Consider the following 13,106-nt stretch of genomic DNA (forward strand, 5'->3'; position numbering starts at 1 on the left):
CTAACTACAGATTGAGATCCATTAGCAGGTTGTAAAATAAGTTTAGTGGGTAGGCACCACTATTTAAAAAAATATATGATATTTTCTATTCAATATATTCAATTGAAAAGAATTGAATGAAAAATATCATCTATGTGGACATCACACATAATGAGGGTAAAAATTTTTTGTGACACTTATTTGTTGCATACATATATATAAATGTATATATACTCAAAGTCGAAATAATAAAAAAAAATATGTTAAAAACCCAGAGAAACAGTTTAAGCAGAAAGCTACCCTATTCTGTGGTCTCAACCTTGAAAGAAATCACATTAAAAGTCACCTTCTCACAGGTGGCCCCAACCTTCTCCAAATTTGCTGCAAAGCAAATGAGTTGTCTTTTCATTTATGATGATGGCTACTCTGCTGTAGAATTGTAGTTGTGAGGCCTATAATAATGGTAATTGCCGTTCATGGAGTACTCGCCTCAGGCCAGACTCTCTACTAAGCATCCTACCTTCCTCATCTGTAACCTTCACAATGACCTGTGGAGGAGATATCATTATACTTTTCTTTAGAGATGAAAAAGCAAGGCTCAGAGGTAAAATAACTTGCCTCAAGTCATACGGCTGGTCAGAGGTAGAACTGCAACTTGAGCCCTGGCTTGTCTGACCCCTAAATCCAGTGTAGTCAACCTCTAGGGGTGCAGTTATCATGAACTGGACGTGAGTACTGCTTCTACCTACAAGTCACAGGACCTAATTGCCCAGGGAGGTGATCACCATTCCCACAGTGGCCTGGACAGGGCCCTGACCAAGGTTAAGAGGAAACGCAGGCCACTGCAATAATGGATGCAACTTCTTTTAAGCCCTCTTGGGTGTCTCCATGGTCTAAGGCCCAGGAGGCCTTGAGCAGAGAAGATTGCAATGGACTTGAGCTTTCCTGAGACTAGCTGGCAGTGGGAGAAGCCCTAGAAATACCTGTGTGGGAATAGTCTACTTTCAGCCCTCGTTGGTCTAGGTATGGCCTCAGAGTGTTTCCTGGTCTATTTCTGTCTCTGCCATTGAGAAGCTGTGTGTCCTTGGACAAATGGATGTACTTCTCTGGGCCTTTTTCTTTGTAAAATGAGAGGGCTTAACAGAATCCATGGTTTTCAGATGGTTTAACCGAAATTAATTTTCAGTGGAATATTTCTGTGCAGTTCTTTGAAATACCTTTAGGACGAATGTTCAGAAAAAAATTTGACTTTTTAAAGCTGAGGAGCTGCTCTGGATGGTATGAACTGGGAAGCTGTTCTCTCTCATCCCTTCTCCTTTTCCACCAGCAACACTGAGACACCCTCTTTGATACCAGCAATCCTCAGAACACAGGCTAAGGGTTAAGGTGCCTCTCAGCCCTGACATGGCATGAATCTGACCTGCAGGGCTCCACACTGTGTGGAGCCTATACATTCACATCATCACAGTGGTCCTCTCCCTAATGGACCTCTACTTATGTAGGCAGCACATTTCAGATGGTCTGGAAGCAGAGCCATCTTGTTCTATTCTTCTGGATTCACATATATTGGGAAGCCTTGCCGAACTACTGAATCTAGGTCTAAGCCTGCTAGGCCCCTGAGAATGACGCCCAGCCACTTCTACTGGGACTGCAGCTCCACAGTACCTGGAGCTCCCTGGCTGTGGGCCCTCAAGATCTCTCCCAAATAAGAAAATAGGTTCTGAGCAGCAGATACTCCCTTCTATGCACCTGCCTGGTGAGACCTGTGCTCTGAAGCTGCCTCCATAGCTCTCCCAGGTGGAAAGGAAGCCTCTTCTGTATTTTTTTTCTTTGTAAATGTGAGTCTAAGACAAGAGCAAATGGGCTTGTTGTAGTATCAGCCTAGAACTGAATATACCCAAGATCAGGCCATACAAATTCAGAGCAAGGCCTGTCCTAGGGCATGAAGGGAGAAACAGCTACTTTTGTTTCGAAGAGTCTCACGCAGTCCTGCTGCCAGTCCTGTGTACATCTGCCGGGTAAATATGTGTCCTAGACTGAAGGCGGCTACTTGGGGCAGTGGCTGGATCCAGGGTTTGTTTTGTATATGCAGAGATTTTGCTAGAGGGAAATGTCACTTTATTTCAGGCTTTGGACCAGAAAATATCTTGATGGATTGAGTCTTTTCCAGTTTAATTGCTTCAGGCAAAAAAAAAATTCATTACTGATTCATACTCTATAATTATGAGATGTTTGGGGGGAAATCTTTTGGTATAACTAATTATTTGTTTAGAAAAAATTGTATTCTGTGGGTTTGGTTCTAATATGAGCATATTCAGACAGATGTTTATAGTTTGGTTGATTTCAGTTTGATTCCCAGCACCTAGTATGTACCTACATATTCATAAACATTGAATATATACTTTCTGATGACACTGGAGAGGAAATGTTGGAACTTTACCAAATTGTTCCCCTGCCTCCATTTCTTTAACTGGGTGAAAGAAATCACATTTATCATCTTCTCAAGTTCTTTCTTTCCCACCCCCCCACCCCCCTGGCCACCATCAGAATAAAGTCTGGCAAGAGTGATTTCTTTGTCCTGTTACCAACCAGGCTGAAGACTGGCAATGGGGCTGATGATGACTTCTCAGTTAGACTTTTATCTTTCTTCCCTTTTGGGTCTTACAAGGAAATCAAGCACCAGAGAGGCTTGCTGCATGTTGTTACCAGCTGCTTTGGGGTGGAAGTTGGTCTAAGCTCCTATTTCCTTACCGTGGACCCAGGACACTGCCCATAGCTCACAGAGGGCCCAGGGAGGGGGAGGAGCGAGAGACCCAAATCTCCAAGATGAGCCTGGCCCAGGGAAGGGCTGGAGGAGGGACCAGGACCAAGTTGAGATAGTGGGTGACCAAGTTGAGATAGTGGGTGACGGGGTTTGGGAGGAGGGCCAGCCTTGCCGTGTATGCTTCCTACATGGTGTGTACAGCCTTGTCTGAAGCTCCGCGTGGAAGAGGTCCCTGACGATGGCTCCGTCGTCTTCATTCTTTGCCAGCCAGCGGCCACAGGGGAACGTCATGCACTTCCCAAGGGATGGGGCGTCCACCTCTACCCAGTCTACAAACCAGCCTGGAGCTTTTCCTGGAGAGAAGGAGACACAGAACCCACCAAGGAGCTCCCCACAGATGGCTTGCTGTGGGCAACTTCAGGGACTCCACACATTCTTTCCCACCCTGTGGTTGACGTCTATAGCTACACCATGCGCATGCCTTTCCTGTCACTGAGAGGCTTTGCTAAAATGCCTCTTGTTCAGATGTACACCCAGCTGAAGCTAGATCACACTCCAGGCTGCTGTCAGTGAAATTAGCAAGAGCAAAGGAGCCTGGGGAGGAGGTGACAGGAGGTGACAGCTAGCATACTGTCCAGGGTGGAAGACTCTCTAAATAGGGAACTCAGAGATGCCAAAGAGAGCCTGTGTTAACAAGGATTTCATAATTTCACCCAGGAACGAGGAAGACACTCTGAACTCCCTGGCCTCAGTGTGTGGTACAAGAAGGGAAGGGAAGTTTGTGAAGGATTGATGGCCTTCCCCGGAAAGATGAGGGATCAGGTTTAATGAAGGAAATGGGAGCTAAGCAGAGAATTCTGTTTCTGCATCCCAGAGGCCAGCAACAGGGCCTCCTTCCTTAGGTTTAAAATACTTAGTTAAAAGACCAAAAACAAAACAAAACAAAAAAAACAAGTCCTACTTTACTAAGAGAGAACAAACTTTGGCAGTAGTGTCAGTGGGTTCTGGAAAGAATTGACTAGATCAGTCGTTCTCAAAATGGAGTCCAGCAGTCCTAGCATCATGTGTGAGAAATATAAATGCTCAGCCCCCACCCTAAACCTACGGAATCAATGCCTGTGTGGGTGGGGCCCAGAAACCTATGTTTAACAACTCCCCAAGATGATTCTGTTGCTCACTAGAGTTGGAGAACCACTGAGCTAGATAAAAGATTCTCAAATGTGGCTACACAATGAAATAACTGAGGATAGGGGTTTGGGGAAATCACTGGTGTCCAGGCCCCAGCCCAGGCCAATTAGACTAGGATCTCTGCATGCAGCCAGGGCTCCACTGGGCTGAAGGGACTGGCTTCATGGAAGGCAGATGACATCCAAGTTTCTTGCACATTCTTTCCCAGAAACCCACAGGGACCTGTCTATGGTCCTTATATTCTTAGCAGAAAACAGAAGGAGTGGGAAGCCAGACCTGTGTTGTCATGACCAATCCTGACTTTCCACAGATCTCCCAGGTCCAGCGTCTCCACTGTGAAGATTTCAATGCTGTCCCTTTCAAACTTGTCACTGTTGGTCTTGGAGGATTTCAGGAGGGTCATTCCTGCCAACCAAATGACCCTCATGTGACTGGCTGGTCCTGAGACCTTCAAATCTATTCTGACTGTCCCCTTAGTCCCTCCTTGTAATGACCAAATTTTTCTAACTTTCACAAAATTTAGGTCATGCAAGTTCTATCCACCAGGCACTTTTATACATTTGGAAATTTGGGGGGGGGTGTCATTTTATTGAGATTTGTAATTAGTCTTCAAGGTATGTATTTTTATTTATAATTTGTATCTAAAGGACAGGAAACACATCAAGAGGTTTTATTCAAGACCATCCAGGAGAAAGTGGTAGGGCCCTAAGTTAGTGTCAGCTCTGCTTCCATCCTCCTCATGTTTCTCCACATGGGGAGAAAGCCAGTGACAAAATCACTCTCCCCTTGCTCCCTGGAGTTCCAGGGGGACCCTTGAACAGGATAAAGCTGGCAGAAGTCATGGAGAACAGACCAGTCACTGTTTGGACCGGGAGGTCCTTCATTATGGTCTCAAAAGGTAAAGAGAGTGATGCCTCCAGGAAGGACACAGAAAATGCTGAAAAGTTTCAGAAAGGCCTAGAGAAAGAATGACTATAGGATCAGGCACCATTGCCTAAGGAGAGGATGCTGAAGGGAAGATGATTCATATGGCTTCCAAATACTTCTAGAGTGGTAGACATAGCAATGAGGACAGGAAAGATGACAGAGGGCTCTCTGCCCCCTGGAGTATAGTAGGACTGACTTAGTAAGATTTTTTTTTTTAATTTTTATTTATTTATGATAGGTACACAGTGAGAGAGAGAGAGAGAGAGGCAGAGACACAGGCAGAGGTAGAAACAGGCTCCATGCACTGGGAGCCTGACATGGGATTCAATCCCGGGTCTCCAGGATCCCGTCCTGGGCCAAAGGCAGGCGCTAAATCGCTGTGCCACCCAGGGATCCCCTTAGTAAGATTTAGAAGGAATCTCTAAAGGAACCAAAGTTCACAATCCAGGTAGACAAGTCACCTCACATGGAGTTTTTTTTTTTAAGATTTATTTGGGGGGGAGGGGTGGTACGTGCATGAGTAAGGGGAGGAGCAGAGGGTGAGAGAAAGAGAATCCTCATAGTCCCTGCTGAGCTTGGAGGCCAACATGGGACTTGAACCTAGGATCCTCAGATCATGACCTGAGCCAAAATCAACAGTTGAATGCTAACTAACTGAAGGACCCAGGTATCTCTCACATGGAGATTTTTAAGAAAAAAGGAACTGCCTTTCTCCAATAGGGCTGGTTGTATGCAATCTGTCAAAAGTGTGAGCCATGCATACACAACAGGAAAAGGTCAGCCTCTTCCATCAACTGTGCTGAGAAAACTGGAAATCTACATGTAAAAGAATGAATGTGGGCCCTTATCTTTCACCATACACAAAAATCAACTCAAAATGGATTGTAGATTTAAACCTAAGACCTGAAACTGTAAAACTCATAGAAGAAAATGTGGGGGAAAACTCCGTGACATTGGTCTTGGCAATGGTTTCATGGATATGATATCAAAAGTATTAGGCAACAAAAACTAAAATAAAGAAGTGGGGTTGCATCAAACTGAAAAGTTTCTGCACAGCAAAGAAAATAATCAACAGAATGAAAAGGCAACCTATAGGATGGGTGAAAATATTTGCAAACCATATATCTGATGGGGGGTTCCTTAAAAAATATCTTACAACTCCATAACAAAATACTAATAACCTAACTTTTAAAATGGGCTAAAGGGACGCCTGGGTGGCTCAGCAGTTGGGCATCTGCCTTTGGCTCAGGGTGTGATCCTGGAGTCCTAGGATCGAGTCCCACATTGGGCTCCCTCCATGGAGCCCGCTTCTCTCTCTGCCTATGTCTCTGCCTCTCTCTCTCTCTCGCTCTCTCTCTCTCTCTTTCTCTCTCTCTCTCTGTTTTTCATGAATCAATAAATAAGATCTTTTAAAAATGAAATTAAATAAAATTAAAATGGGCTAAAGACTTAAATAAACATTTCTCCAAAGACATACAAATGGCCCACAGTATACAAACGAAATGTTCACTGTCACCAAGCATCAGGGAAATGCAAATCAAAACCACAATGAGATCTCACCTCACACCTGTTTGGATGGCTACCATCAAAAATCAAAAGACAACAGCTGGTGAGGATGTGAAGAAACTGGAACCCTTGTACACAGTTGGTGGGAATGCAAAATGGTGTGGTTGCTATGGAAAACAGTATGAAAAATCCTAAAAAAATTAAAAATAGAACTACCATATGATCCAGCAATCCCACTTCTGGGTATATATCCAAAAGAATTGAAACCAAGATCTTGAAAAGATCATGACCATGTTCATTATAGCACTGTGGGGAAATTCTGAGTGTCTATTAATTGATGGGCAGATTTTTAAAAATGTGATATATGCATACAGTGGAACACTATTCAGCCCTAAAAAAGAAGGACATTCTCTAACTTGTATCAATGTGGATGGTCCTCGAAGACATTTCACTGAGTGAAATAAGGCAGACACAGAAAAACAAATATAGCATGATTCCACTTATACAAAGGATCCAAAATAGTCAAATTCATAAAATGGAATGGTGGTTACCAGGAACTAGGGAAAGGAGAAGGTGGGGAGTTATTAGTCAAGCAGCACATTTTCACTTTGGTAAGAGTAATGAGCTACAGAGATCTGCTGTACAATCTGTATCCAGTCAACAGGGATGCATTCATTATACATCTAAAATTTGTTAAGAAGATAGATCCCATGGTAAGTGTACTTCCCACAATAAAATAAAGTAAGAACAGTAAAGAGGAATTCTCAAGAAGAAATTTTTTAAAGAGAGAAAAAGAGAGGCATGACCAGGATTTCCTTGGAAAGTTCTGGTGAAACTCCTAGTCTCCTTGGGAAGGAATGTGGGTGAGCTTCAGCCCTGCGTTGCTTTCTTACCAGTGTTGTCTTGTGTGCCGAAGAGTGTGATGAAGACATTGGCATCTGTGCCTGCATTCTTCTTGTCTCCAGTCTTTACGGTCACTGAGAATGTGGTAGATTTGTCTGCCGGGAGAGGAGTGTGGAGAAGTGAGTGGTAAATTGCCCTTCCCACAGAGGGAGGAGGGAAAAACAAATTCAAATGAATTTATTTGCAGCATGTGTTTTTTGCAGTTGCCTTTAGTCTGGAAACTTCCTCAAGGCAGAGATGAGGTCTCTCTCCCCCACCTCCAGCTCACACAGGAAGCTCTCAATCAATAGAGTTGCAGGATGCTTAGGAGAGAATTGAGCTCATCAGCCGGAAGCCTGGTCTGACTCCTCTTGGTTGGGAAGAGTTTTAGGGATGCGAGTTTCAAGGGAGTCCTTGAAAGTTCATTCTTTCCCTTAACAAAAATGTATTGAGAGCTTATAATATGCCTAGAGGGGAGGACACAAAACCAAATCAGAGCCAGCTACAACTATTCTATTCTAGCCTATCCTATCTTCTCCTATCCTAGTCCATTCCATTCTATTCCACTCCATTTCTGACAGTAACTCCATGCTAAGCCATGTATTTTACACTCAGATTTATGCTAGACATGTTGGGACATGTCTTGTCACCTCCCCACTCTTGCCATGGAGCAAGGAGAAGGCAGTACATTGCCAGGAGAGGAGTTGCCCGGAGCCCACAGGGGAAGGGAGGATGGAAACCTAGGATGGAGGAGAGGCAGAAGGGAGGGATGCTGGAGGGAAGAAACCAGCTCTAGCTTAGGAAACCTTTCTGCTCCAGGGCCAGGTTGTCAAGGGGGTTGTTGTCACCACCACCACCACCCTCCTCATCCTCGCTTGGCAGCACATAGGACTCGTCCACTGGCAACAGCTCCCGGGACAGCTGGCCATCATCCTCCTCCACTGCCAGCCAGCGTTGGCATGGAAAGTAGTACCTGTGGGGCAGAGAATGAGGAAAGGTTGGGAATGTCTCTTTAGAAAGGTCTCTGAGTGGGGAAAAATTAGAGAGGGAGACAAACCATGAGAGACTCCTAACTTTGGGAAAAAACAAAGGGTTGCAGAAGGGGCAGGGAGGATGGGGTAACTGGGTGATGGGCACTGAGGAGGGCACGTGATGGGATGAGCACTGGGTGTTAGACTATATGTTGGCAAATTGAATTTAAATAAAAAATGTAAAAAAAAAAGAAAGTTAACAACAACAACAACAACAACAACAAAGGAGCATCTCATGAAGAAGCAGTGCTGGGCTGCAAAATGAGAGGCTCTCAGGGGCCTTCCTCCCCTTCCCCAAACTCATGGCCCTCCCATCCTACCTAGCCTGGGGATCACCCCATTAGAGTCACTTGCCTGGAGCAGACAACAAACATGGGGACATAGTCTGAAGACACCCCATTGAAAACGGCTGTGTCACAGTGCCTAGAGCAAATCAAACTTTCTCTCAGGGTCACATCGGAGGTATCTAGAAGAAGAGCTTCCAGGGACTATACCAGCCTTTTCTAGAATGAACCTGATAGCAAAGCTAAAAGCTACTTTAGCAGAGAATATTGTACATAGTAGGTGTTTAATACCTAAGGGCTGAATAAATGAATTTTCATGGAATGGTAACCCAATTATGCTTCTGAAAGGTACAGAGTGTGGCTAAGGAGGTGGCACAGCAGGCAGCTGGCACCACCTAGGGAAGGAAGGCCCAAGTTAGATCCTTCAGTGTAGAGGCTGAGCCCAGTGAAGTGGGGATACCTAGACAAAGGGAAGGGGGGGACCAGGGATGACAGAGATCGCAACATGGGGTAATTAAGGATCCACCTCTACAGCCATACTGGGTTTGACTCCTGGCTCTGCCTACAGTTAGATGACTTTGAGCAAGTTTCTTTACCTCTCTGTGTTAGGATTGCCAGATTTAGCCAATAAAATCACAGGTCTCCCAGTTAAATCTGAATTCCAGAGAAGCAGTGAAAAAGGTTTTAGCCTAAGTATAACATCCCTTCAGATTTAACTGGCCATTCTGTATTTTATTCGGCAACCCTCCTCTGCTTCAGTTTACCATTCTGTAAAATGAGGATCATATTGCTTCTTCAGTTGTTATGAGGATTATGTGAGCTAAACATTTTAAAGTGCCTATAAAAATGCCTGGCTCTCAGTAAGAATTTGCTGATAGTACTGCTGTTGTTATTCTTATTACTGTACTTCCCTTTGTTTCTCCTCTGCCCATGCGTGGGATCTCCAGAGCCTGTGCCTGGATGGCTCTCCCTGGGTGCCCAAGCTCCCAGAACAACCTAGAGGGTCAGGGAATGCGGCCAGTCCATCTGTAAACTGAGGCCATTCCACCCCAAATCCACCCCTTCCCACCAGTCTGGATGCTGAAGATGCATTCAGGGACTAGTCAGTCTGGAAAAGAGGAAGCAGTATGGGCTGAGCATCTCACCTCAGAGCCCCAAATTCCCCTATAGACATTATAGCTTCCCAGCGTCAACATGTTAGAGGAGCAGAACCAGGGAACCCTACTTCACATGGGGTGTAGAGGGGCAATTATGTTCGTGGACATGGATTCAAAGGGTGGGAGGAGCTCAACTAAGGGTGATGTAGCCTAAATTGCAGTTTAATTAATGTTTAAGTGAAAAATGCATATTGTTCCACTTCCCGGTCTTTAAATTATGAACGAGAAAGTTACATTTTTATTCAACCAAATAACTTATGAATAATAGGCTTTAGCTCTAAATTATGGCCAATTAAAGGAGAGACAGAAATAAAGAAAGGAGTGGGGTTGGGGCAGAGGCAGAGACAATGAGAGTGGGAAGTTGAATCAGAACAAGGACAGAGGGAGAAAGAGACACAAAGAAGGAGTGGGAGACTTATTGTGGGAGAGAGAAACAAGTCAGATAGACCCAAAGAGTATGGCACACGCCTGCCCACGCCTGCCAAGCACACGCAAGTGCAGGGAAGCAGGGGCTGGCTTTCAGGGAGCGCCCTGTCCACTGTCCCTGAGATACCTGTACTGGGACCTCAAAGCCAGTCAGCTGGGTGGCTGAGCATGGCCAGAGTAGCAGCATTTCTTCCCAGCTCTTGTCTCAGATTCATCTCCCTGGGTGGGCAGAGCCACAGCAGGGGCTGGGCCTTTAGCCTCTACCCCATGGTGCCAAAAAGTACCCACAGAAGATTTATTGTAGGATTCCCCTACCCCTTCCTCCCACAGGAATAAATCCTGCTCAACCAGGTCTCTGGGTACTGGGGAGGGGAGTTGCCAGGAATTTTGAAGGAGCAAAAGAGAAGAGTGGTGGGAAGGTGCACTGGCCAGGTATGCTCAGCACCCTGCTTAAGCAAGGGCACTGGAAGGAAGGGAAGGGCTTGGGTGAGCAGGAGGTTTAAACTGATTATTGAAGCAAATCTTGGGATCACTCAAAGTACAGGTTTCAATCAAATGTAAAAACATTAAGACTGAAAAACTTAATGTTTAAAATGTATATAATTTTGTATGGACCTCTCCATTTTGTGAACAAGGGCTGGACCATGTCAAGTAGGTCAGCAGGTGATACTGGTGGAGTGGCATGGCCACAAGAGCATGAATCCAGAACTTAGAAATTCAGGGTTTGTGTCCCTGCTCTTCCCCTAAAAAGCTGCAGACCCCTAGGCCCTGAGTTCTACCACCAAGAAGGCCGGGTAAAATCATCTGTGTGGTCTCCTGTCTCAACATTCCAAGGTCCCTGGAGAAGTGAGGGGTTCCAGGTAACACATCTAGGTGAAACGTAAAGGGAAAAAGTCCAACAAGCTTTTTGTTCAACTGTCTCTGGAAAGCCCATCTAATAGCATCTGTCTTTAAGAATCTTATGGGCTCCTCAAGTCCACAGTCAAAATGGGAGCCTATGTCTTAGGGCTGAAGACAAGCAGAGAAAGCATAACATAATTAGACTGAATGTGGACAAAACTCAGGACACTAAATATATTCCTAACTTGTAGCATTTGCCTCTTCCTCTTTGAACTTGAGTGCATTCGCTTTTGTTGCAGATCAAAAAGGCATCTAAAGTATTAAAGGAGGAAGGAAGATATGACACAATGTCACTTAATCAACAAGTCTAGGGGTATGAAAGTAGGGTGAGAAAGGGGTGAGAAAGTAGCAAAGCCAATGAGTGAATGACTTGACAAAGATGTGCTAGTTCAAGACAACATACGGGGGTAAAATCCTAAATCCCACTATTTCTGTCACGTGTTCTGAAATCCAAACCTCAGAGGTTCATAGCTTTGGATGTTAGAAGGACTTTGGATTTTTAAGTCCTGGCTAATCTACTTAGAATCTCTGGGCTGTCAGGAATCTTTAAGAGTCAGTGTGTGATTTTTCATACCTCTTCCCACTAAAAGGATGACCTTGGAAACATATGTTGAGGAAACACTTCCATCAGCCTGGGTCTCTGACTAATTACATTGAGCAAAGTTCCCCAATACCCTGTCCTGGACATGCAGTATGAGCAAGAAATAAACTTCTTTTTTTTTTAAAGATTTAATTTATTTGAGAGAGAGAAAGAGAGAGAGCACAAGTATGGAGGCGGGGGCGCAGAAGGAGAGGGAGAAGCAGATTTCCTGCTAAGCAGGGAGCCTGACACGGGATTGATCCCAAGACCCTAGGATCATGACCTGAGCTGAAGGCAGACACTTAACTGACTGACCCACCCAAGCTCCCAAGAGATCGGCTTCTGTTGTGTTAAGCCACTGACATTTTAGGGCTATTTGTTATTCAGCAGAACCTAGACTATTCTGACTAATACAACTGGAGACACCAAATATGGGCATTATTCTCATTAATGAGGTCACTGAAGTGATGAGAATGGAAGAATTTGTCCAGGGATCATATATTTATCTGTCTCCCCACCTTAGGCAAACCACAACCTCCTGAGCTTAGGTTCTCCTCCTCACTGCTTGTTTACAGTCCCTGGAATACACCAGAAACCATAAATATCAATAGACTTGAAAGGTGTTGTCTCCTACCCAGGCGAAATGTTCTCATTTCCTCCTTCAAATTCTTGCAATAACTCTGTTTCTGAATCAACAATCATCCTTTCCTGGAAGATGCATTTTCTTTTTTTCCGACATTCTCCTTAGAATGTGATACCCTAAGGCCAACCCAAGGCTCTAGGAACTACCCGAGAAGAGTAAAAGAGAGTAGCTGGGTGCTATCAATCAATCTGACACTTCTTTAAACTGTCAAAGTGGCCAGGGGTGGGGCCTCCAGGCTAGAGGAGGCAGGAGTCCAAACATACATGTCCCCAACTTCACCATCTACTCGTAGCCCAAGAGACCAGAAAGGTGCTTCCATGAGAGGATGTGAGCCTGTGTGTGGAGCCCCAGTCAATCCATGGGAGACCACACACCCCAGCAGCATGTTGACTGCCTCAGGCCAGCTTCAGACTCCTGGAGAGGACCTCAAATACTCTCCATTTGAAGAAAAAGAGTAGTCTCCTTTTTAGCAATTTGAATTGCAGATCCATCCACCTCTGCACGCCTCCTCCTATCTTCTCTTTCTGCATGCTTCGGGCTCAGTTGTTCTCCAGAGAAGGCAGTCTTGGTGGCCAGAAGGGCTAGGCATGGCCCTGCTGAGACTCTGCTGAGTGCCATCCATGTGGGGACATTGGAGCCCTGGGACACACTGAATCCTGTCTGGGATTCACCACCTTACAGTGGTGGCAGGAGGTCACCTTACAGTGGTGGCAGGAGGTCACATCCTCTCTAATCCCATTGCCCAGGCCAAAATCTCCACGGATGCCTGACAGTGGCTGACACCTTGTTCCTTCTCTCAGTCCTCCTGCCTTAGCCTCAGCAGGTTCTCCAGGAGAGTT

General features: G+C 45.2%; 1 protein-coding gene across 1 annotated transcript in view; it reads right to left on the reverse strand.

The window, feature by feature from the left end:
• LOXHD1 (lipoxygenase homology PLAT domains 1) overlaps positions 1-13,106 on the reverse strand; it is a 163,503-nt gene that overhangs the window by 49,570 nt on the left and 100,827 nt on the right. Inside the window, exons 22-25 of the mRNA XM_041756584.1 lie at positions 8,053-8,219; positions 7,258-7,362; positions 4,208-4,336; positions 2,932-3,096 (exon numbers count right to left, since the gene is read on the reverse strand). Coding sequence (XP_041612518.1) covers positions 2,932-3,096; positions 4,208-4,336; positions 7,258-7,362; positions 8,053-8,219 — 566 coding nt within the window. The remainder of the gene's footprint in view (positions 1-2,931; positions 3,097-4,207; positions 4,337-7,257; positions 7,363-8,052; positions 8,220-13,106) is intronic.

This window comes from Vulpes lagopus, chromosome 1 (genome assembly GCF_018345385.1).
Source record: "Vulpes lagopus strain Blue_001 chromosome 1, ASM1834538v1, whole genome shotgun sequence".
In the NCBI taxonomy this organism is placed as follows: Eukaryota; Metazoa; Chordata; class Mammalia; order Carnivora; family Canidae; genus Vulpes; species Vulpes lagopus.